At 35.7% G+C, this 26,287-nt stretch overlaps 1 protein-coding gene across 2 annotated transcripts in view; it reads right to left on the reverse strand.

Moving 5' to 3' along the window:
- F13B (coagulation factor XIII B chain) overlaps positions 1 to 14,032 on the reverse strand; it is a 39,147-nt gene extending 25,115 nt beyond the window's left edge. For both annotated transcript variants that reach the window (XM_044004220.1, XM_044004219.1), the window contains exons 1-3: positions 13,901 to 14,032; positions 10,111 to 10,311; positions 583 to 768 (exon numbers count right to left, since the gene is read on the reverse strand). In XM_044004220.1, the coding sequence (XP_043860155.1) occupies positions 583 to 768; positions 10,111 to 10,311; positions 13,901 to 13,964 (451 nt within the window). In that variant the 5' untranslated portion in view covers positions 13,965 to 14,032. The remainder of the gene's footprint in view (positions 1 to 582; positions 769 to 10,110; positions 10,312 to 13,900) is intronic.
- Between the last annotated feature and the right edge of the window lie 12,255 nt (positions 14,033 to 26,287).

Genomic DNA, 26,287 nt, shown 5'->3' on the forward strand with positions numbered 1-26,287 from the left:
TAGACTTAAAATTAATCAATTACAAATCCATTTGGATTAAAAGAAAGGTATTCCCTTTTAAAATGCAAATATGTTTGGGAAGGTTAGGGGTCATCAAACATTCAGATATAAATGTAAATTGTGCGCCTCCTAATCTCTGAAGGTATGAGATAATAAGATATAGATTTTAAATGAACCACAGAGTCCATGAAGGTTAGCTCCCACATTTTACATAGATCATACAAGAAGTAAGGAGAAAAACCAGGATTCAAATCCAATTATGACTTCAAGTTCAATGTTTTTTTCCACCATATTATGCTGCCAGAGAAAGAGTTGAAAATATTTATCCAAGGTCAAAAAGTTAAATGATCCCAGAAGTTGTAATTCTGTGTGGTTTTTTTTTCAACTGAACACCTACCTCTTCAATAAAAATTTTCCTAATATGCCTTCATTTACAATGGCTATAGTCTCAGGGGAAAAGTATATTGCACTTTTGAACACACACACACACACACACACACACACACACACACACACATTCCAAAAAAAAAAACAACAAAGGTGCTTGACTAGAAATATTGGAAGAAATTCTGAGATGCATACCAAGTTCCTTGTTACAGTTTGGTTGAGAAGACCATCCAATGGCAAGACACTGTAATACTTCTTCATCCTTTCCTCCAGTAGTTTTATATCCTGAAGCACATCTGTAATGGAGAGTTTCTTGAATTTTGTATAACATCTTCTGGTCAGAAAAGAAGCCATTATTCAAGACTGGTTTGTTACATTTTTCTGTAGTAAAAAGAAAGATTCTGCATCAGTTTTTTTTTGTTGTTGTTTTTTGGTTTTTGGTTTTTTTTTTAGTGAGGCAATTGGGGTCAAGTGACTTGCCCAGGGTCACACAGCTAGTAAGTTTTAAGTGTCTGAGGCCGGACTTGAACCCAGGTTCTCCTGACTCCAGGGCCAGCGCTCTATCCACTGCGCCACCTAGCTGCCCCTGCATCAGTTTTAATAATGCAATTAAGCTCTTTTGCACTTAAGTATTGAATTTAAAGAAGTGGAGGAATGTTATACTGAATTGGAATTTCATTCTTTAAACCTCTTAGGTTCTAATTAAACTTTGGAAAATTCTAGATTGTAAGAAGTTAGAACGTCTTTTCTAGGCAAAAGGGGAAAAAAACTAATCTATTTAATGTTTTTGAAAACCAATTGGACCTGCAAAAATAATTTATCTTGAAAAGTTTGCATTTTCTATGTCTGTATTTACAAATCTACTTCCTTCTACCATGTCACTGAAGATAAGTCAAATGTCTGTCTTTAGCAATTATAGATGGGCTTTACAAAATATTGTCCCAGGCAGAATCAAAATGTCAGAGTATCAGAAAGAAGTATGTCCTAGCTCCCCACCAAATCTTCTCCACAAAGATCTAGAAAATGCATCAGACCAAATTCTGATTGAGAAATTTGAGAAAAAGTCATCATGAGTCATTTTTCCAGCCCAGCTCATCATGGGAGGGGGCAAGGAGAGGGGTGTCACTGAAATAGCACAGGTGCAAAACAGATGCCATCTGGCAGCCCTGTCATCCACTACTCAGTTCTTGATTGGACTAGTTGGGAGGAGGGTGAAGGGAACCTGTACATAGGGGAGGCAGAGAGGATCAGTTGTAGTACATGGTCCTGGTTGTGAACTGAACAAAGGACAAGTTCAGAATCAAACAGTGGCTCCATGGTTCTGATCCCAGGAGTGGAGCGGGGACTTCATTCTAGCCTCCAGATAAAGCTGAAGCCTGCTATGGAATAACCAGAACAAGAGTCTCAGAACAGATGGAATCCTGTAGTTCAGTCATTCTGAACCTGCCAAAACATCTCCTACCAGAGTAAAAGTGGCTGAGTCCAGCAGTGATTTCCTGAAACTTCTACAGATGAACAAGCTGATCGATCCAACTCTAAATCAAGAACTTGCCAGACTCAAATCAGGAGGTCAGTGAATAGTCTCCATGAATCATACAATGTTGGGAGCACAGACCCCAAGCAAAAGCTGTGAAAGCAGCAAAAAGATGGAAGAGGACAGAAGCTCAGAATAGATTATTCTTCCAAAACTGTACAGAGAATAGTAACTAACATAAAGTCCAAAGTCAAGAAGTAAACTGGAATGAAAAGCAAACAAAAAGAATACCACCATAAAAAGGTGACAGGGAAGTTCTAGACACAAACCAAGAAGAAAAGAAAAATACAAAAACACAATAAGCAATATTTCAAAGAAAAATTAAACTTGGACACAAATCTGACCAGAATTATTGGAATAGTTAAACCAAGAGTTTTAAAAATAAAGCTAAAAAAGTGATTTAAAAAGCATAATGAAGGGGTAGCTAGGTGGCGCAGTGGATAAAGTGATAGCCCTGAAGTCAGGAGGACCTGAGTTCAAATCCATCCTCAGACACTTAACACTTACTAGTTGTGTGACCCTGGGCAAGTCACTTAACCCCAATTGCCTCACAAAACAAAACAAAAACAAAACAAAAAAAAAAAAAAACTAATGATGTCAGTACAGGAAAAAATGGGGAAAGAGTCCAGAACTAGGGAAAAGTGATAGGAAAAGAGACTTAACAAACTGTTAAAGTACAAAAAATTACCCATGAAAATAACTTTCTGAAAATTAGTATCAACCAAATAAAAGCTAATGACTCCATGAGACTTCAATATATATTAAAAACAAATTCAAAAGATAGACAAAATAGAAAAAATATGAAGTATCTCATAGCAAAAACACACCTGGAAAACAAAATCAAGGAGAGAGAATTTGAGAATGACTGAACTTCCTGTAAGCCATGACCAAAAGAAGAAGTCAAAATATCATATTTCAAAAAAAAAAAATCATGAAAGAAAATTGCCCAAATCTCTTAAGATCAGATGGAAAAGTAGAAATTGAATAATCTGCTGGTCACCTCCCAAAACAAACCCATGAATGAAAGCTTGTAGAAATATTGTAGACAAAATCCAGAGTTTCCACACCAAAGAAAAGTACTGTAAAAGGCCAGAAAGAAAGAATATAAAGGGGCAGCTAAGTGGCGCAGTGGATAGAGCAGTGGCCCTGGAGTCAAGAGGACCTGAGTTTTAATCCGGCCTCGGACACTTAACACTTACTAGCTGTGTGACCCTGGGCAAGTCACTTAACCCCAATTACCTCACCAAAAAAAATATTTATATATATATAAAAGTCAGAGATGGCCAAGATGGTCGAGGAAAGGCTGTGACTCCCCCAGCTCCTGACTAACCTGTCCACACACTCAAAAAATGACATAAGACAACTCCTGGAGCAGTCTAACCCACATAAGAACAGAGTGAGACTATTTTCCATCCAAAGATGGCTTAATTAGGTGACTGGGATCACCTGCTGTGATCAGGCTGAGAGAGGAACTTGTCGTGTGGTACAGACCAAGCCTGGGACAGACAGCACTTCGAGGGACTCAGAGTCTTTGGCACCAGTGGCTTCTTCTGAGGCTTGACTTGTGGACTGATGAGGAGGTTTGGTGGTTGGCTGGGGTGAAGTGGCTGTGTTCTGATCCAGTGGGCTGAATCAAGTGGTGGCAGCCCAGTAGGGGAGGGGCACAGGCATGCCAAGCTTCTGACCATAGAGAATCAGATTTCAATCAGACATCTGCTTCCAGGTCGAGATGAGTAGGCAAAGAAAGCAGCAGACTATAGAAAGCTTTTCTTAGGGAAAAATAGACCAAAATACACCCTCAGAACTAAATAATAACAAAGTCAAAGCTCCAACATTCAAAACGTCCAAGAAAAATATGAATTGGTCTCAGGCCATGGAAGCAATCAAAAGGGACTTTGAAGAGAAAGTAGAAGAGATAGAAGGAAGATTTAGAGAGGTGGAAGAAAGAATGGGAAGAGAAATGAGAGTGATGCCGGAGAGTCATGATAAAAAAGTCAACAGCTTGAAAAGCCAAATGGAAAAGGAGATACAAAAGCTCTCAGAAGAAAACAATTGCCTAAGAATTAGGATTGAACAAATGGAAGCTAGTGACTTTATGAGAAACCAAGACACAGTAAAGTAAAATCAAATGAATAAAAAAATAGAGGGCAATGTGAAATATCTCCTTGGAAAAACAGCTAACCTGGAAAATAGACCCAGGAGAAATAATTTGAAAACCATTGGACTACCTGAAAACCATGATCAATATAAGAGTTTAGACATTATCTTCCAAGAAACTGTCAGGGAAAATTGCCCTGATATTCTAGAAGCAGAAGGCAAAATAGAAATTGAAAGAATCCACCAACCACCTCCTGAAAGAGATCCCCAAAGGAAAACTTCTAGGAATATTATAGCCAAATAACAGAGATCCCAGGTCAAGGAGAAAATATTGCAAGCAGCTAGAAGAAAGGAATTCAAATATTGTGGACCTATAGTCAGGATAACACAAGATCTAGCAGCATATATATTAAAGGACCAGAGGGCATGGAATGTGATATTCTGGAGGGCAAAAGAACTGGGACTATAATCAAGAATCACCTACCCAGCAAAAGTGAGTATAATCTATCAGGGTAAAAATGGGACTTCAATGAAAAAAGAGGACTTTCAGGCATTCATGATGAAAAGACCTAAACTGAATAGAAAATTTGACTTTCAAATACAATACCCTAGAGAAGCATAAAAAGGTAAAGAGGAAAAAGAAATCATGAAGGATATTAAAAGATTAAATTGTTTACATTCCTACATGGGAAGATAATACTTCTAAATCATAGGAACTTTCTCAGTATTAGGGCAGCTGAAAGGAATATACTTAGAGGGCGCATGTGTGAATTTAATATTAAGGGATGATACCTGTAACGCATTTATTCTTTGTTTAACCTTGTTTTTTGTGGGGCTTGCAGGGTGGGATGGCTTATGTATGGGACCAGATTTGGGCTCAGGCCTCCTGGGTCCAGGACTGGTATTTTGTCCACTGTGTCACCCAGCTGACCCATGATGACATCTTTTTGTTGTTGTTGTTGTTTTTTGTTTTTGTGGGGCAATGAGGGTGAAGTGACTTGCCCAAGGTCACACAGCTAGTAAGTGTCATGTGTCTGAGGCTGGATTTGAACTCTGGTCCTCCTGAATCCAGGGCTGGTGCTCTGCCTAGCTGCCCTGATGACATCTTCAAAACAAAATTAAGGGGTGAGAGGAATGCACTGGAAGAAAGGGAAAGGGAGAGATGGACTAGGGAAAAGTAGCTCACATAAAGGAAACAAGAAAAAGCTTATGGAGTAGAGGGGAAGATGGGGAAGGAGCAGAAGAGTGAGTGAACCTTACACTCATCAGAATTGACTCAAAGAGGGGATAGCATACACACTCAAGTGGTTATAGTAAGATATTTTGCCCTGAGGGAAATTGGGAGGGGGAGGAGATAAAGGTGGGCGGTGGGGAGGCAAAGGAAGGAAGGGCAGGTTGGGGGAGGGGAAGCAAAAATCAAAACACTTTTGAGGAGGGATGGGGTGTAGGAAGATAGAAAATAGAGTAAATATCAAGGGGAGGGAATAAGATGGAGGGTAATACAGTTAGCAATAGTAACTGTGTTAGAAATGATGAGTAGGATGACATCAGAAGGACATATGGAAAATGCAAACCATCAACAGAGGAAGAACCGATGGTATCTGAATACAGATGGAAGTATAGTTTCATTTGTTAGCTCCTCTTTCTAAAGTTATTTTGTCTATTTTCTTTCACAACCTGACTAATGTGAAGATGTTTTGCATAACTGCACATATATGACTTATATTGAATTGCTTGATTTCATAGGGAATTTTGAGGAGGGAGGGAGGAAGATAATTTACAACACAAAGTTTTAAAAAATCAATGTGAAAAAAATTTGTTTTTTATATTTTTTTACATGTAACTTGGGGAAAATTCTAAACAAAATGAAAATAAAAAATTTTAAAATAATTTCAAAAAAAGAATATAAGGAGTCACAGACAGGGTCACGAATGACTTAGTAACCACTACAGTAAAGGAGCAGAGAACTTGGGAAATTATTCCAAAAGGCAAAAGACATAGGCTTACAGCTAAAAATAACTTAACCAACAAAACAGTATAATCCTACAGGGGGGAGTTAAGTTTTAATGAAATAGAGTACTTCTAAGCATTCATGATAAAAAAGACCTAAATTGGGTAGAAAATTTGACATTCAAACATAAGATTAAAAAGAAACATTAAAAAGGTAATTATAAGTGAACAAGGATTTAACAAGGTGGTACTTTATATTCTCATATGGGAAGATTATACATGTATCCCCTCTGAAGTATCATCATCAAAAGTCATAGAAGGAGTCTAATTAGACAGTGGCCCAAAGAGTAATTATGTTTTGGTGATCTTAAAAGGAATGGGGGTGGGGCAGCTAGGTGGCACAGTGGATAAAGCACTGGCTCTGGATTCAGAAGGACCTGAGTTCAAATCCGACCTCAGACACTTGACACTTACTAGCTGTGTGACCCTGGGCAAGTCACTTAACCCTCATTTCCCCGCAAAAAAAAAGGAAAAAAAAAGGAATGGAAAGATAGAGGAAGAAGAATACACTAGGAGAGTGGTGAAGGGAGAAAAAGAATGGAGAAAGTTATTTCACATAAATGAGATAGGCAAGTAGAAATTTATAGAAGAAAAGTGTGGGGATGAAGGCAGATAAAGGAGAGAAATATGTTAAAGGGAAGAGGGGTATGAAATAAGAGAGATGGTAGATTAAAAAGAAGGGATTAGTGAAAAGCAAAACAAACTTGTTAACAAGAGAGCAGGAAACAAAAGGAACAATATAAGAATAGAGGGTTAATTTGCAATCATAACTGTGAATGTGAATTGAATATATTCATCCACAAAACAGAAGAGGATAGCAGAATGGACTACAAACCAAAATCTAATTATGTTGTTTACAAGAAACACATTTGAAACAGAAAGATACACAGAATTAAGATAAGGGATTAGAACTGAATCTATATGTTTCAGGTAAAGTAAAAAAGAAAAGAAACAGGGGTAGCAGTCATGATCTTAGACAAAGCAAAAGCGAATAACTTGACTTCAGTAAAAGAAAAAAACAGAGAAACTATATTTTCCCGAAAGGTAAAATAGGTGATTAATATCAATTCTAAACATATACGCACTAGATGGCTTGGCATCTAAATTCCTAAAGGAAAAGTTAAAATGGTTACAAAAAGAAATAAACTACAAAGCTATAATAAATAGTAGGGGACATAAAGTTATCCCTTTCAGTCATAAACTATTCCAACCCTCCCCAAAATAAATACATAAATAAAGGACCTGAATAGAATTTTTTTAAAAATTAGTAATTCTGGAGAATATTAAATGGGAATAGAAAGGAGTAGATCTATTTGCAGACAATGCATTGCACCTTCACAAAAATTTACTTTGTATTAGGGCATAAAAACTTCACAGACAAATGCAGAAAAACAGAACTATTAAATGCACTTTTACCAATCACGATACAATTAAAAAACATATTTAGCAAAGGGCCTTTGAAGCAAAGATAAAAAACTAATTAGAAACTAAATAACTTAATCCTAAAGAATGGGTGTGTCAAATAACAATTCATAGAAACAATCAATAATTTCATTAAAGATAATGAAAACAATGAAACAATATACCTAAACTTTTGGGATGCAAAAAAACAGTAGTACTTGGGGGAAGTTTTTAGTTCTAAACATTTTCATTAATAGGCTAAAGAAAAAGCAAATCAATGAACTGACCATGTAACTAAAAATACTGGAAAACCATCAAATTAACATTCCTCCATTTAACACCTCATGAATACTGATGAAAATATTTTTAAATAAAATTTTAGCAAAGAGAATATAGCGGGGCAGCTAGGTGGAGCAGTGGATAGAGTCCCGGCCCTGGATTCAGGAGGACCTGAGTTCAAATCCAGTCTCAGACACTTGACACTTACTAGCTATGGGACCCTGGGCAAGTCACTTAACCCCAATTGCCTCACCAAAAAAAGAGAGAGAGAGAGAATATATATATATATCAACATATAAAAAAGATAGTGATACTATGACCAGGCTGAATTCATACCAGGAATGCAGAGCTATTTCACTGTTAAGAAAACTATGAACACAATTGAGTAAATTAAAATAAAAACAACAAAAATCATACAATTGCATCACAAAATGAATAAAAAGTGTTTGACAAAATATAATATCCATTCCTATTTTTTAAAAAACACTAGAAAGCATAAGAATAATGGAGCTTTCCTCAAAATAAATAGTCATCTATCCAAAACCAAGGGTCAGCATTAAGAGAAAGGCTAATTGCCTTTCTAAAGGAGTAAAGCAAGGATGTTCATTACTATTCAATATAATTCTAAAACATTAGTTATAGCACTTAGATAAGAGAAAGAAATTGAAGGAATAAATACAGGGCAAAGAAGAAACAAAATCATATTTTGCAGACAATATTATAGTTAACCTAGGGAACCCTAGAGAGTCAATTAAAAAAACAAATTAAAACAATAACTTCAGCAAAGTTGCAGGATATAAAATAAACCAACAGAAATATCATCATCCTTTCCATTACCAACATAATATAGCAAGAAGAGATAAAAAGACAAATTCCATTTAAAATAACTATAGAAAGTATAAAATCTTGGGAGTCTGCTAAAGCACAATCAGGAACTATATAATCACAATTACAAAACACCTTTTGGCCAAATAAAGACAGTTGTAAATAACTGGAGAAATATTACTTGCCCAAGGGCAAGTTAAACCATCTTTTAATTTACTTATTCTGTTCCATACATATCAAACTACCAAAGGATTATTTTATAGAATTGGAAAAAATAATATCAAACTGCAGTTGAAGGAATAAAAAGCCAAGAAAAGCAAGGGAATTAATTTTTTTTTAAAGTGGGAAGGGGGCAGCTAGGTGGTGCAGTGGATAGAGCACCGGCCCTGGATTCAGGAGGACATGAGTTCAAATCTGACCTCAGACACTTAACACTTACTAGCTGTGTGACCCTGGGCAAGTCACTTAACCCTAATTGCCTCACTAAAATTTAAAAAAATTTTAAAAGTGGAAGGAAGGGCCTAGTAGTACAAGATTTCAAACTAAATAAAGCCATAATCATCTCCACCCCCCCCAAAAAAGTTAGGTTTTTATTGAGGATGAAATAGAAGGGTTGAAAAGTGGAACAGGTTAGGCACACAGTATACAGAAATAAGTGAGCATAGTAATATCATGTTTGATAAATCCAAGGATCCTGGCCACTGGGTTATGACCTCATTATTTGACCAAAACTGCTGAGAAAACTGGAAATTAATCTGATAAAAACTAGGTTTAAACTAGCATTTGATACCAAGATAAATTTCAAATGGATACATAATTTAGACATCAAATGTGACATCACAAACAAATTAAAGTTACATGGAAGAAATTACTTGTCATATCAATAGATAGGAGAAAAGTTCATGACCAAACAAGAAATAAAGAGGCTCACAAGAGTTAAAATGAACAATTTTTATCAAATAAAATTTGAAAGGTTTTGTTTTTTTCAATGCATCTAAAATTAGAGAACAAGTAAATGGGGAGAGGGAAATCTTTGTCACAAGTTTCTCTGATAAAGATCTCATTTTAAAGAGATATGGGGAGGGGGAAGAGATATAGGGAGCTGACTCAAACTTATGAGATTAAGAGCCATTCCCCAACTGATAAATTGTCAAGGGATATAATTAGGCAGTTTTTGAAGATAGACATCTAAACTATCAACAGCCAGTATATATTTTGTGCCAAGTCCTCAAACTTCCTTTATGACTATTAATAATTTTCTAGAGGAGAAATCCTGGTGTGGGAACTCCTTCCACCAATACAGAGTACAACCCCTACAACTCACCTATGACTTACTAGATAAATCCTAGAGAATTGCTTGAGGGCACCTAGAGAGTAAGTTGTATACTCATAGTCACACAGGTGTAAGTGTCAGAGGAAATATACTAGCTCTTCCTAACTTTAAACCCAGCACTCTCTATTCCCTATGCCATATTTAAAAAAAAATAAGCAATTCACAAGGTTTTATTTTGTCTTGGACATGTTTAAATTAATTGCATTCACAAAGACATTTTATTGGGAAATGTAAGCTAACTTACTGAAACATTCTGGCTTTGGAGACCATCCTTCTGATGTACATATAGTTATATCTTCTTGTTTCCCAGTCTTGGATGTATATCCAGCCAAGCAAGAAAATGAAAGCTTTTTGTTCAGGTTCATTGGAAAATAATGATTTTTAAAAGTGTAGTAATATTGAGCAATCCTTCCATTTTCAACATTAGGCACATCACAGGGTATATCTAAAAAAATAAGTGGAAGGAGGGGAGAGAAATTTCATTTTTATACTGTTGAAAGTTTTTTATTAGATTTTATTTTTAATCAGCAAAAATGTACCCTCTTTTTCATTCCACCCTATCCCCACCTTCTGCCCAATTGAGATAAAAAGAAAAGCAAAAGCCTTTTACAAATATGTGCAATAAAGCAAAACAAATTTCAATATTGTTCATAACTAAACAAAAATATATGTATAAATGTGGGTGTATCAATCTGTACCGAGTCTTTCACCTCACTATCAGGAGGTGGGTAACATATTTCATCATATGTACTCTAGAATTGTGGTTGGTTATTACACTGATTCGAGCTCCTTAGTCTTTCAAAGCTCTCTCTATATTTCCCTATATGTTTTTAAAAGTTTTCTTTTAAGATTTCTTTTTTTACTTTTTTTTAAAGTAATAAATGTTTTTATCCTTCCTTCCCTCCCTCCCCTCCCCCTCCCTGAGGTGGTAAGCAATCAGATATGGGCTATACATGTACAATTATATAAAACATTACCATATTAGTCATTTTGTACATGAAAACTTGAATAAAAGAAAAAATGAAAGAAAGTGAAAAATAGTATGATTCAGTCTGTGCTCCATCAATATCAGGTCTTTCTTTAGAGGTGGATAGTATGTTTCATCAATAGTCTTTTGGAATTGTCTTGAATCATTGTATTGCTTAAAAAAGTTAATTCATTCACAGTTCTTCATCAAACAATATTGCTATCTCTATGTACAATGTTCTCTTGGTTGTTCTCATTTCACTATACATCAGTTCATACAAGTCTTTCCAGGCCTTTCTGAAATCATCCTGCTTGTCATTTCTTACAGCACAATAATAATCCATCACCATCATATACCACAGCTTGTTTGGCCATTCCCCAATTGATGGGCATTCCTTTGATTCCTCATTCTTAGCCACCACAAAAAGAACTGCTATAAATATTTATGTACAAATAGGTCTTCTTCTCTTTTGGGATATCTTAGGGATATGAACCTAGCTGGATCAAAGGGTATGCACAGTTCTATAGCCCTTTGGATATAGTTCCAAATTGTTCTTCAGAATGGTTGGATCTTTTTACAACTCCACCAACAGGGGATTAGCATCCTAGCTTTCTCACATCCCCTCCAACATCCAATTTTTTCTGGTTTTGTTATATTTCCATTCTGATAGGTGTGAGGTGATTCTCAGAGTTGCTTTAATTTGCATTTCTCTGACCAATAGTGATCTAGAGCATTTTTTTCATATGATTATAGATAGTTTAAGATTTCTTGAAATACGTGTAGTTTCTTTTTTTGTCATTGAATTCAAGTAGTCTGACAGTTTTAAAACTTTTTTCTCCTTGATCTGTATTTCAGCTCAGTTGTTTTGCTTGAGATACCTTGCATTATCTTTTACTTTTCAATCTCTTAATTTTGTTTTGATATTTCTTATTTTCTTGTGGAGTAATTGGCTTCTATTTGATCCATTTTAATTTTTAGAGAATTTTTACTTAGGCACAAATAAAACTTCCTTTTGGATTGGGATTCCTGTCCTTGTTATTCCTGGACTGGTCTGGAACCACTCAGAGATACCACTCTGCTCGTTGGGTCTAAACCACACTGGTGCTACTAGATTATGAATATCCTCCTTGCACAGTACCCTCCACCATTCTTTACTCCTGTACGCCCTCACCCCTTCACCCAAAAGAGCAGATCTTTCCTCAGTTTGCCCTGGATCTATGACTCAAGACTAGGTAGTGAGTGAAAAAGCTACCAATTGGCATCTGTTCCTATATCCTACATGAGGATGCCCTGTATGGATCTAGGACCTCCTCTTGTCCTGTTGCCTAGGGTCTCTCTTCACTGAAGTGCTCTGCAGAATCCTGGATGTATCACTTCCCCAGTATTCAGAGAACCCTCTGTCTGTTCTCTGTGCTGACTGAGATTAGAAAAATAATTGTCTGTGACTTTTCTGGGATATCCCCATCAGGATTTGGTCTGTTACCAAATTAAATCAATTTGGAGGATTTCAGAGGAAGGGGTGTGGGGAAATTTTGGTAATGTTTTTTAAAAAGATAATAAAAACTTAGTAAAAAATAAAAGATAAGAACCCAAAACAACCCCACCCAAACCCCAAACAAAGAACTGGTGCAAAAACAAGAAAACGGTTAGAAATTAGGTTTAGACCAACAAATTACCCCATATTTCACAATAAATTGCAAATGAAAAACTAACCTAAATATTTAAGATCTTATCATAAAAAAATTAGAAGGTAAGGAGATCATATATCTTTCATGGTTCTGTGTAAGGGTGAATTTTTAACAAAAAAAGGGATGGAAGCAATCAGAGAAAAATAGACAATTTGATTACATAAAATTGAAAGACTTTAGCATGAACAAAATTAATGTAATACAGATAAAAAGGACAGTAGTTGACTGGGGGAAACTTTTTATTAAATATATCTGATAAGAATTTTATATCCAAGATATGTAGACAAACAAAACAAAAGTATAAGACCAAATAAGACCTTATAAATAAGGGATTTAGGTCCACCTTGATCATAAAGAATGTTTTGAGGGGATATATTACTGTAGTCTTTTTTTGTCCAGGATTTTATTTAAAATTTTAACCACTATTTATTAACAATATTGGTCTATAATTTTTTCTCTTTGCTCTACCCTTCCCTGGTAGACTTTCTTAGGACTATATTTGTCTCACAAGAAAGAATTTGGTAGAATGTTTTCTTTCTCAATTTTTGAGATAATTTTGTCTCCGTAGAGCAAATGGTGCCTCAAGAGACAGGAAATGAAAGTTCCTAAGAGTAACTGGTACCCAGAAGGGTTGGGAAGATTATAAACCCAGGGATGAAATGGTGAGACTAATAATAAAGACAATCATCATGGGGAAGTTAGGTGGTAGAATTGGACTGCATGAATTGGTACATAGGGTAATTTCTACCAAATGACTGTGCTTCTATCTTGAGTTCCTCTCTCATAAGTTAATACTTCCAAGAATTGGGCCCAACAGAAAAAAGGGATAACAGGGAAAGATATATAAAAGTAATAATATAGGAATCAGTTCCAAGAGGTAGCTCTAGCACTAGCTGTGTGATCTTGGTACAGTCACTTAAATTTTCAAAGTATGTTTCTTTATTGTAAAATGAGGATAATAATATTAGTAATACCATCATATTGGATTGTTGTGGGGCTAGGTGAGTTTAAACATTTCTATTCTTCTGAACTTTTTTGTGATGTCAATCTGGTATATGATATGATGCTAGAATACAAGGTAAAAATACTGAAATCTCTAAAATGGCATTTGGAAACATGACTAGGTTCAACTTGTAAAATTATCAACTATCTCAGTGTCTGATCCTTTGGTTATTCCTAACTTTCAAAAGATTTTTTTTTAATGAGGTAAACTTTTGTAAAGAAAAAATGCCATTTTCATCCAAGGAAAAATCTATGTTAAATAGTATGAAAAATAATATTTACAGAAAATACAATAACGTTTTTTAAGAGAGCAAAAGGACAAGAGCACATAAACATACATGATAGATGATACTTATATTTAAAAGGGTATAATTTACCTTCTGCAAAGAGTTCTCCTGAAAAAATCAGTATCATGGTAAAAGCCAATCCTTTTAGCTTCATCTTCAATGGTTTTATAAAGCTATGAACTATGCTGAAAATACTGTGAAGTTTTCCTTAGTGAATACACATAGCATTTCTCTGGGGAAAAGTTAATCATTTACAATTGTCTATATCTCATTTTAAACAAAGTTTATATATTTCATTTAAGTCATTTAACAACTTATGCACATAAAAGATTAAATTGTTCAACATTATTTTTAATATCCTGCCATTGTAAGGAAAGACTGTACTTGCTTAAAATAATTAACTTTGGCAACTTTCAAAGGAGGGGTAAAAATTAACATCCTAAATCTGAGTAAAAACTAAGTCCATAGAGTAAAGTCCGTTGGTGCCACTGATTTCTCTTTCTATTATTAACCAATTTGACATTTGGACAAAGGACTAGTGACTTCTATTTTTTAAATGTTTCTAAGAAAATCCAGATGGTTGACTTTTTCTTAAGGATTGTTATTGGAAAGGAGGAGGATATACAAATGTAAAAAGGATTTGGTTGGAGAAGAGAAAGAAAAGAATGTTTTCTTGAGGTACCTGAGAAAGAACTAAAAAGGAGGTGGGATGGATTAAAAAGGATTTGTGTATAATGCATGGCAAAAATTTGCCTAAGGTAGAATAAACTGAGTTATAAATAAGGAAAGATAAAGAAAAAGTAAGGAAGAGCTATGAAAAGAGGTAATGGGAAAGACATTATAGGAAATAGTTCCATTAGCAGGCAACAGGTAATGCCATGATACTGGGAAAGCTTGGTTATTAGACCATCAAAGTCCATGAAAGGAGCAATCTTAGAAGGGGACAATTCACCAACCACCTACCTCCACACACCCCGCCCCCCAAAAATTAAAAAGTAAGTCTGGATGCTGAGTGAAGTGAGCAGAACCAGGAGAACATTGTACACATTAACAGCCACATTGTGTGATGATCACCCATGATAGACTTGGCTCTTCTCAGCAGTGCAATGATCCAAAAACAATTCCAAAGAACTCATTCATGATAGAAAATGTTCTCCATATCCAGAAAAAAGAACTGTGGATTCTGAATGCAGGTTGAACTATACTGTTTCTACTTTTTGGCTGTTTTTTTTTTCTTTTTTGAGGTTTTTCCCTTGTGTTTTGCTTCTTCTTTCACAATATGACTAATGCAGAAATATGTTTAATGTGATTATACATATATAACCTATATCAGATTGCTTTCTGTCTTGGGCAGGAGGGGAGGGAAGGGAGAAAGGGAGAAAAATTTGGAACTAAAAATGTTATGAAAACAAATGTTGAATACTATCTTTACATGTAACTGGAAAATAATAAAATACTTTTATGATTTTTTTTAAAAAGTAAGTCTGACTTAAGTAAGCAATAAAACAACACCCAATGAGATGAACAAAATAGACCCTACAAATATTCATTAGATGTCAACCTCTTTTAAAAGTAAAAAATAGAGGCCATTTGAGGGTAGGCTTTAGAGTCATGGAAACCTGAGTTCATGTCTTGCCTCCAATGTACATTGGCTGTGTGACTATGTGAAAGTTACCTAACTTCTCAGTACCTCCAAGTAATTCTCTAAGTCAAAAAGTTATAGAAAATTGGTGATTTGCACCATTGGAAGAAATTTCTTCTTTGGAAATTCCCTATACTGATAAAATCAAAGCCAAGAATTTATGTAAAAGTGGTTCTATTGTGAGTAGTTATAATTCCCTATGGAAATGTGAATATTCAGTTTATATGTATTTGCATAAACTGTATAATTTTGCATATTACATATACACACACACATTAAATTGAGGTTAAAAAATATAGTGGACAGAGTCATGATGACATCTAGTGTTAGTTTAGGTTAGTTACAGTCAACAATCAGGAACATTTATTTTTGCCAACCTATTTTAAAAAATAAATTCATTTTAAACAAAACAAATTTTAGAAAATTATTCGGTTTTTGCTAAACATAATTTTTGCCCAAAATAAAATTCATTGACATTCCTTATGTCCAAATCCATTAAATTTCAGTTAGCATAAGTTAAACATTTGCAGCCTCTTTCCTGATTCATTCAAATACCACCTAAAAATAAAGGCAAAAAAGAAAAACAAAAAAAACTTACTTCAATAAATGTATTTCAAATATAATGAGTTTCCTAAAAGTTGGTCAAACTACCTAACATCTTCTTAGGCTTTTCTACAAGGGAGAGAAGTCTATGGGAAGGGAAAGTGTTTTGTTTTGTTTTTTGAGGACTATGAGAAAGACAGGCAGACATCTCCAAAGGCCTTTTCAGCTCTGTTATTCTATTCATCTATCATTCATTTAGGTATATGTATATAAAGACTCTTTCAGTCATTGAGTTGAGATGTTGACTAATAAGGGGTCAATAAAAGGAAAGGAACTGTACGAAAAGGCTTCTGAAAAGCATAGGATAGCACTAATTAACACATTTTGTCATTGGGAAATTCCCTGGTATATGTTCTTCATGCTAAATTTTAAAATAGAAACAAAATTTCTTTACTCATGGTTACTGAGTGACATGAGTTTTTAGTTATTTTATTTTTTAATTCAATTTTATTTTAATGTCAGCATTTTCTCTCTTCCCCTAACCTTGTTGAGAAAAAGTAGGGAAAATAAAATCTGTTCCAAATATGTATAGTGAAGCAAAACAAATACCTGCATTATCCATGTCCAAAAAAAATATGCTTCAGTTTACACAATGAATCTATCACCTCTCTATCTAAAGGTGGGTAAGCATATTTCTTCATGAGTCCTCTGAAACTGTGGTTGGTCATTGTGTTGATAAGAATCCCTAGCCCTTTCAAAGTGGTTTGTCTTTACAATATTATTGTTACTATATAAATTGTTCTCCAGGTTCTCTTCACTTCGTTTTGCATCAGTTCATACAAGTCCTTCCAAGTTTCTTTGAAACCATTTCTCTCATAATTTCTTATAGAGCAATAATATCCCATCATATTTATATGCCATTAGTTGTTCAGCCATTGCCAAGTTAATGGACATCTGCTCAGTTTTTCATTTTTTGCTACTGCAAAAAGAGCTGCTATATATATTTTGCATACATGGGTCCTTTTTCCTCTTTTTTTGATCTCCTTGGGGTATAGACCTAGTAGTAGCATGGCCAGATCAAAGGGTATGCAGTTTAACAGCTTTTTGGGGGCAGAGTTTCAAATGGCTTTCCAAAATGGCTGGACCAATTCACAATTCCACCAACAATGAATTAATGTATCTTTTTTTCTTACATCTCTTTCACCACTGAGTGACATGAATTTTGATATCAATTATACAATATGAAGTAGAAAAATCTAATTTGTTCATGAAGGGATGGGGAAGCTGCATAAATTTCAGTGGTTTGTTCTGTGAAATCCCAACTTTGGTGCCGGATGAAACAGGTTCTTTCATGTTCAGTCATACAGTGAAATCCCAATATGTTAACAGATTTCTCTAAGTGCTGTGTTAGTAATCATTTGGTAAATGGTGTTCTTCCTAAGTCTGCTTCATCAAGTACTTTGCATTTTGTCAATTGTGTGTACGATTTCTCAGTAGTCCTTGTCAATCATCTGAATAGTTTTTGTTGCCAGTAACTAATGTCCCAGTTCTATTTAACCACTTATATCAATTAGCTTTTCAAAGGGGTATTAACTTCAAAGATATAACAGGAGGAAAAAAGAACAAAATTTTCTCACAGAAAACCTCAGGGACACCCTCTTCCTTATCTGATCTTGGTCTCTGGGGAGAGTGATCTCACCCTTACCTCAGTTTCTACATTGTTCCCACAAAGTTCAAATCCAGATGTGGCATGACTGCTGGATGGGCCCTCATTTCAGTTACCACTGAGTTAGATCCTGAAGGTCACTCATGCAGGTCAGTCCTTACTGAGCTGTCTGTAAAACCCAGATGCTAAGAATCTTGAACACCTGGCCACCTGACCTTTGGAAACTCATAAAATAGAGGGTAGAAGGCTCCATTTCCTTCACTTGGAATAGAAAAGAAGAAATGCAGAAACCAGTGACTAAAGTCTCCTTCTTGGAACTGCAAGATCTTGATAGAGGCTAAAAGGATATCTCCCCTTATAGCACTATCACTAACTGACTGCTGTCATCAAAGAAGCCAGATCATCAGAGTGCAGCTGAAGACAATGAAGTGAAGAGCCAAGGACAAGCCTGACTTAGACCTTTTGGCCTAAATTATGGTTGTACAGTCAGTCAAAAGGGGGCTTCTTCTAACCACATAGTAAGCAGATGGAACTGGTTACAGAATGTCTCTCCATTTCTCCAAAGCTTTCCCATTCTACATCATCCTGACAATACCAGAAACAGTGGGCTCCCTAGTCCTCTTCCCTTCTTCCTCTATACTACTTCACTTCATAATCCCATGGTTTAATTACCATTTTTATGCTGACAATTCTCAAATCTATCTTTCCAGCCCCAATCTCTCCGCTGACCTCCAATCTCATATCTCCAACTGCCTTTCAGACCATCTCAGACTGGATGTCCAGTAGACATCTTAAAGTCATTATGTCCAAAACAGAATTCATTATCTTTCCCCCTCATCTTCTAGGTTCACTATTATTGTAGAGGGCAACACCAACCTCCTAAATATCTCTCACCCACCATAGCCAATCTATTGCCAAAGCCTGACAATTCCACCCTTGAGACATTTCTCAAATACTCTCCCTGCTCGACTCTGACACTACCACTCTACTGAAGGCCCTCATTAATTAACACCTTAATTATTAAAATAGCCTGCTGGTGGGTCTGCCTACCTAAAGTTTCTCCCTTCTCCAATTCATTCTCTATTCAATAATTAAAGTGATTTTCCTAAAACTCAGGTCTGATCATGTCATCCCTCTACTCAAGAAACCCCAGGGCTTCCTATTGCTTCCAAGAGCAAATAAAAAAGTGCTCTCTTTGGCATTCAAAGACCTTTATAACTTAACTCCCTCCTACTTTCTATGCTTCTTATACCTCACTTCCCAACTTGTACTATTCAATCCAGTGACAATGACTTCCTGGCTATTCCATGAACAAGATATGCCATCTCTTGGCTCTGGTTCCTCTGGTTTTCCCATGCCTAGAATGCGATCCCTCCTACACGCCAACTACTAAACTCTTTGTTTTCCTTTAAATCCCAACTAAAATCCCACCTTCTTCAGGAAGCCTCCCCTAATTCCTCTTAATTCTTCTCTTAATTATTTCCTATTTATCCTATATATAATTTTTTTCAGTATACGTTTGTTTGCAAGTTGTATCCCCAGTTAGATTTTAAGATTCTTGAAGGCAAGGACTGTTTTCTGTCTTTTTTTGTATCCTCAGCACTTAGCATGGCACATAGTAGGCACTTGCTAATTGTTTATTGAATTAAATTTAATTGAATCCACATATAGAAGTTGTCCAAGGCAAGCACACTGATGCACTGTGCAAGTGTAACAGTTCTTTATTACATAAAAAAGCTATAAATTCTAGTTTGACCATAAAATAGGCATTCATGATAAGACCTGGACCTCACACTTATACTGTATCACCTGTGTCAGACTACTAAACTAGATAGATGGATTTTATCAATCAGTCAAAAATAATTTTATTAAATGGCACTGTTTATCACTAAAGATACAAATAAAAATGTGTCTGTTTCTTAGATTAATTAAATTCTACTGAAGTAATATGACATATTCACAGCTAATTTAATATAGGATATACACAAAATCTGTACAAAGTGCTGAGGGGGTCAGGACAGGACTAACAACTCAAGGAATCGGGAAAGGCTACTTGAAGAAGGCAATACTTGATCTGATCCTTTAAGAGAACTTCTGGTGCCACAGCAGAATAAATGGGGGGAGGGAGAAGTCTCTAGGCATGGAAGATATCCTAAGCAACACCATAGAAGTGGGGTGGGAGGGAAATGTATTCCAATGACTGCTGCTTAATAATATATTTTGAGATCTAACTATTCTCCCTTCATTTCTACTTTTTCCATTATTTTGCTTGATATTCTATTTCTTTTGTTTTTCCAAATGAATTTAGTCATTATTTTATGGAGTTCTATAAAGTGTCCCTTTGATGGTTTGATATAACACTAATTTTGTATATTACTTTGGTAGTCAACCATTTTTATCATATTGCTACCATCCTACCATGAGCATTGAATATTCTTCCAGTCAATTAAGTTCTTTATTTAAGGAGCGCAGTATAAATGAATTTATGCACGTATTTCATGTGCTTTGGCACAGTGACTTCCCTCCTCGGTTTCATTTTGTAGTTATTTTGAATTGTATTGATTTCTCTTTTTGTTATTGCCTTTTTTCATTATCTTTTGGAGATAATGAGTTTTGGAGTTTATTTTGTAACATAACTTAGATTAAACAATAATCTAAATTTTTGCTGATTCTTAAAATTTTAAGTCATATCATCAGAAAATGATAGTTTTATTTCCTGTCAATTTTTCCTTAATGGATTTAGATTAATTTGTAAAGTTTAATATTGATATTTTGTTATCTATGGTTTATTTTAGCATTACATAATTCATCTTCATTACATTGTGAATTTTCGTCTGCTTTGTCTGATGGCATAATTGCAATTCCTGCTTTCTTGGATTCACAAATTTTGTCTTAGGCTCCAATTTTTTTCTGTATGTCTTTGCTTTTTTAAAAGGTGTTTTCATTGTAAACATGAGATCTGGTTTTCTTGTTCCATCTGTCACTCTCATATATTGTATTATTTAACCCATTCATTCACATTTAAATGTACAGGTTGTTTATATTTCACTTCCTTTGCTTCCAGTATTGCTTTCCCCCCCTAAATTGGAAATCATTGTTTCTCTTCCTCCTTTAACATAGTACATTGTCCCTAAAATTATTTTTGCTTAATCTAACATTAGGCAACCCTATTCCCATGGACTTTCTACCTTTCACCTTAAACCTACCTTCCTGTTCCATTTGTTACCTCTTTCCCTAGTTTTGGAGTTTTTAATTTACTTCATTTCTATCTTCCTTTTATTTAGTTGCCTAATTCTTCCCTTCTTTTTTCTGTCTGTGAAATAGTCCAAGAAAACTATTCCTTCCTCTTCTCTAACCCTTTAAAACTTTTGTTTTTATTTTTTATATTTTCCTGTAACTTTTTCTAAAAATGGATTTCATTACATTGTTTTCTTTATTAATCTTCTTCCTTTTATTTTAAACTTTTTTTCATTCATAGCCATTATACTTATATAGTTCTTTAGTTTCTTTGTGGTCCTCATGAAACAAAAATTTTTAAAGTATTAAGTAATTTCTTCTAAAAATGTCCATGTTGTTGCATTGTAAATATTGTCCTCTCCGCATTTTTTTCTGTTGTGCTACTCTATGTCCTAGATTGTGTGGTCCAATTCTGCCCCCAGACCTTTTCATTTTCACTTTCTCTCTAATTTGTCATAGAATCTCTCCTCTGGTTCCATAACCCAGAAGCCAGTTGCCCCCAGTAGCTCGTTGCCCCCCTAATAGCTCTGAATTCCATTCTTGTTGTTGTCCATCAAGGCACAACACTTTTTCAGAAGAAATGGTTTCCCTAATCATTAAATGCCTACTGATTAGAACCATTGTAAGGTCCCTATCTTCCATCTCAGAGTACATCTTTTTTGGGTGGGAGGAGGAGGGAGGAAGTGGCAAGGCAATTAGGATTAAGTGATTTGTCCAGAGTCACACAGCTAGTAAGTGTCAAGTGTCTGAGGCCGGATAGGAACTCAGGTGCGCTATCCACTGTGCAACCTAACTGCTCCAGAACACATCTTTTTTTGCTTTGGGAGTGGGACCCCCTCCCACCAACAATTTGAGATTTCTTTTTTTATTTCCCTATTTCAATCCCCTTTGCCACTTCACCCATTCTGTAGCACCCCCGCCTTTTTTTTTTTTTTACTTGCAGAGTGACTTCAGGAGTTATTTCTCTTCATAGTTTACCACTGACGAGACTAATATACATCACACTTTCTCCTCTATCTTCTTCCTTCCCTCTACCCTCTTAATCATCCTCCCATTCTGCATTTTCCTCCCACAAAAATCATTAATTCACCCACAGGGGATGTTTGTGAGATTTAGGCCACGGGTGTTTAGGAAATATTACTACTCCACTGTTACCTTTTCTATTTTTAAAGTTCCTTTTTCATCTTTATGTACTTGGATATTTTTTAAATAATTTTTCTTAATAATTTTATTTTTTAGTTCTTTGTGTCTTTCTAGGGTTTGCTACTTATGGTTCCCTTGACTGTTGTATTTATCTTTATGTGTTTTGTTTTGGGGGGGTGTTTGCAAGTCAAATAATCGTGTGTGGTGTGTGTGTGTTTGTTTGTAAGAATGCCTCTCAATTGAATATCCATTTTTTATTGATGATTAAGCTCAGGTTTGCAGAGTTAGCCATTTGGGGTTTTATCTTGAGCTCTATTGCTTTTTGGAAAATATTCCATACCCTGTTGTGATTTCTGGTAGGTGTAGAAATCTAGTATTAATCAAATTTCCCTTCCTTTTCCTTCTGACTGATGACAGAATTTGTTGTTTACCTTTAAATTATTTAATTTAATCATACATCTTGGAGATTGAAGCATAGGTTTTTGTTCTTTCCCCAGAGGTGATTTGTGGATTCTTTTGACTGGAGCTTTGTTTTCTATATTCAAAAGTTCTGGGAAGTTTTCTTGTATTATTTCTTGTGTCATGGAGTTCAGGTTTGGGTTTTTATCTCTACAGTGTGGAAATTTATTTTGATTTGGGGACCCTGCCTTTTGGCTGAGATTAAAAAGCCTTAGGCCCTCAGGTTTTTTTTGCTGGTGCCCCTCCCCCTCCACTTCAGTTAAGCCAAGTCAGACAGCTGGCGGGGGGGGGGGGGGGGGGGGGGGGGGGGGGGGGGGGGGGGGGGGGGGGGGGGGGGGGGGAAGGAAAAAAAAAAAGAAGCCCCAGCTCCCTACACCCTGAGGGGAGCTGCCCCGGAGATTCAGGCTTGTCCTGCCAGGCTCTAGCATAGCCTGTGCGGAGGTCCCAGGCGCACAGGTCCCTCGAGCCCGGTTGGGCACAGCCCTAGTACAGCTGGCGGAGTAGCTTGGCATGTGCGGGGGCGCAGAGAGCCCAAGGTTTGAGGGGAAAGAAGTAACATATATACAGGGGAGCTAGTGAGACAGTGGAGAGGGGATGCCGGAGGACTAGGAGGACGCAGAAAGGCCAGAAGATTAAGAAGACAGTAAGAGAGGAGACAGACATAGGGAGGAGTGGTATGGAGTAAGGGGCTTTTCAGGGGTTCATCGCTATGGTAATAAGAGAGCAGTAAAAGTGAAACAGGGGAGACAGAGTAAAGGAGAAAAAGAGTGAAAGTTGGAGAAAGCTGGAGCATACCCTAAGGCAAGAGGCGGCAAAGGCCCTTATTAAAAGCAGACAGGTATTATAATTTTCATTTCTTTACTCTTATCTTTTACATTGATTTTTATAAGTAAATTCTGCTTTGATTATTTAATTAAGAGGCTTCTTAATTGTTTGCTTATCAATTTGGGAGCAGAGCAGTGGGGGAAATTTTATAAATGGCCCATAGCAAATTAATAGCTGTCAGATAGCCAGCCAGTCAAAAGTCCCCAGATTAGTCCTCTAGTAAGATTAGTCCCCCCAAATTAGGCAAGTTAATAAAATATTTTTACAACAGTTTGTCTTTGAGAGCAATGTATTTTGCTTATATAGAAATTACATGTTCTTTTGTTATTTTTATTTCTCTTTTCAGATTGTTCTTAACTCCACAATATTTACATTCCCAATCAGTTGTTCCTCTTCTTTGACAGATTCACTAACCATGGATTCAAGTTCTTCTATTCTGATACTTGCTTCTACTAGGCAGATCATAAATTCTATTTGTTCCTTTCTCATTTCTTTAAAGAGTCTTATTTCTGTCTTGAATTATTCATGAACATTTTGCTGTGCTTCCATGCTATCCCATGAATACAAAAAGTCCTCTATCTCATTAGATGTTGGTTCAACTTATTCTTCTTGCAATATATTGAGATGTTTATAGTCATTAGGTGCCTTGGCATCCAGTTCCCTTCAGTTTTCATTTATCTGCCTGTTCTCTAGGATTTTAAGTGAGTTTTATTTATCTTGAGATCTTTGATTATTTCGTCTTTTCCCCTTATATTCCTCTATTACTCACTTTCTCACTCTATTCTCTAGGATGATGGGATTGCATCTAGAAGTTGAAACCAAAAACTTTCTCAGTGTCCTCTCATAGTTGGAGGAAATGGGCATCTTTAGTCTGTGGAAGACTACATGGGTTTGTGAAAGCTATCTTGAAATATTTGACAGGCTGTCATGTGAAGAAGGGATTAGACCCAAAGAGGGGAAGGAACTAGGAGCAACAGTGGAAGTTTCAAAGCATAAATTTAGGCTTGCTGTCAAGAAAAATTTCTGTGCAAGGAGAGGTTTATAAACATGGCAGACCAGTGGTGTCAAAATCAAATTGAAACTGGTTTCACTAAACCATACATAAGTATCACTGCTGGCCAAATATTGACTTAGAAAATCACATATTAACATTATTGATGGTCTATTGTATTTAATTTTCTTAAATATTTCCCAATTACATTTTAATCTGGTTCCCAAAGCACTTAAAGCATGTTGCAGATGTAATGATGCCACTGAGCATATGTTTGACACTTCTGAACTAGATAACTTCTGGTTGGTCATGTTTCAGTGAAGATTTCTTTCATAAAAGGGTTGGATTAAATGCTTGCTGAAGTCCCAACTCTCAAATTCTGTGATTCTGGATGAGGTCTTCAAACAGCCACATTTTATAATATCAGAAAACTTTATGTAAGGGTGTCTCTCATCTCTTTTGAAGTATTTTTTTTAACTTGTGTTGATATCTTGCTTTTAACATAATTTCTGAATTTAACATAATTTCTGAAAACATCCCTTACCTCTCCCCTACTTTTAGCTATCCTTGTAACAAAGCATAAAAATAAAATAGAAAAATTCAGCAACACACCAACTGTCTAACAACATTTAAAATATTTGATACCAATTGAAACCTACCTATGCAAAGAAGGAAGGGAGATACATTTTAGTTAGTCTTAATTCCAAATTGGTTTGTAGAATGGTTGAACCAATTCACAGCTCTAGCAAGAGCAGTGAATTAGTGTAGCTATCATCCCTTTAACATTTACATCCCACTTTTTGCAATTTGCTGAGTGACAGATTAAAAAAAAACCTCAGGTTTTGTTGTTGTTTTCTTTTTTTACCTGTACTTCTCATATTATTAGTGATTTTAAAACAGATCATATAGTTGATTATACTTGTTTCAATAACTGTTCATATACTTTGGCAATTTTTCTCCTGGGCAATGGCTCTTGGTCTTATCTATTTGTTTTCATTTCCTGTATATCTTGGATCAGACATGAGATGCAAGTATTTTTATCCAATTGAAAGCTTCCATTCTTGCTATCAGTGCATTAATTTAATTCACACAAAAGCTTTTCAATTCCATGTGAACATATTTGTTTGAAATCTTTTGTGATTGCTTCCACCCCTTATTTGGTTAAAAACTCTTGTTCCTAGGCATAGCTGTGAACAGTGTTTATCCTTTTCTTTTATGGTCCCTATGATATAGTCTTTTATATTCTAGTCATCTCTCTATTTTTACTGTATGATAGTATAAGGTATAAAATATTGGCCTAATTTATCTAAATGCTTTCCATTTTCCCCAGCAATTTTCTTTAACTGGTTTTAATCATACATATATTATAAGTAAGCCTTCATGGATTGAATTTCATATTTTATGCATAGATTATATGTTTATTTTGAATGGTATTTCTTCCTTTTTTTGTAATTTAGAAATATTAGTGATTTTTGTATTTATTTTATACTGCTACTATACTGAAGCTATTGCCTCAATAATTTTCTTTGCCAATTTTCTGGGAATTTTTAAGTATAAATTTTTTATCAAATAGAGATTTCATATTCTTTTTCCAAATGAAGGGGTACCAGCGGGACAGGGAAGAATTCGGCTGTCCCACCCCAGCAGGGAACCAGAAAGAAATCCTGAGTGGTGGGAGGCTCAGGTGGGGGAGGTGCACAGGCTCATGGAAGCTAAGAACCACACCACAGAAAGCTTTGCTGGTGAGTTGTTTAGTAAGTTGGCTTGAGGTTATCTCCAGACAAGAGAACAGGCCAGGCGAGAGCAAAACCTGCCCTCCCTCAAACCAAAACACCTGGGACCCTCTGAAGCTGGGAACAGGACTAGAGCCGAGAAGCACACCCCCGCCCCTCCGCAAAGTGAAGAGTTTAAAATCAATTAAAAGATGAGGAAACAAAGAAAGTTCAAAACTATAGAGAGCTTTTTAAGCAA

This window comes from Dromiciops gliroides, chromosome 4 (assembly GCF_019393635.1).
Source record: "Dromiciops gliroides isolate mDroGli1 chromosome 4, mDroGli1.pri, whole genome shotgun sequence".
NCBI classification, from domain to species: domain Eukaryota; kingdom Metazoa; phylum Chordata; class Mammalia; order Microbiotheria; family Microbiotheriidae; genus Dromiciops; species Dromiciops gliroides.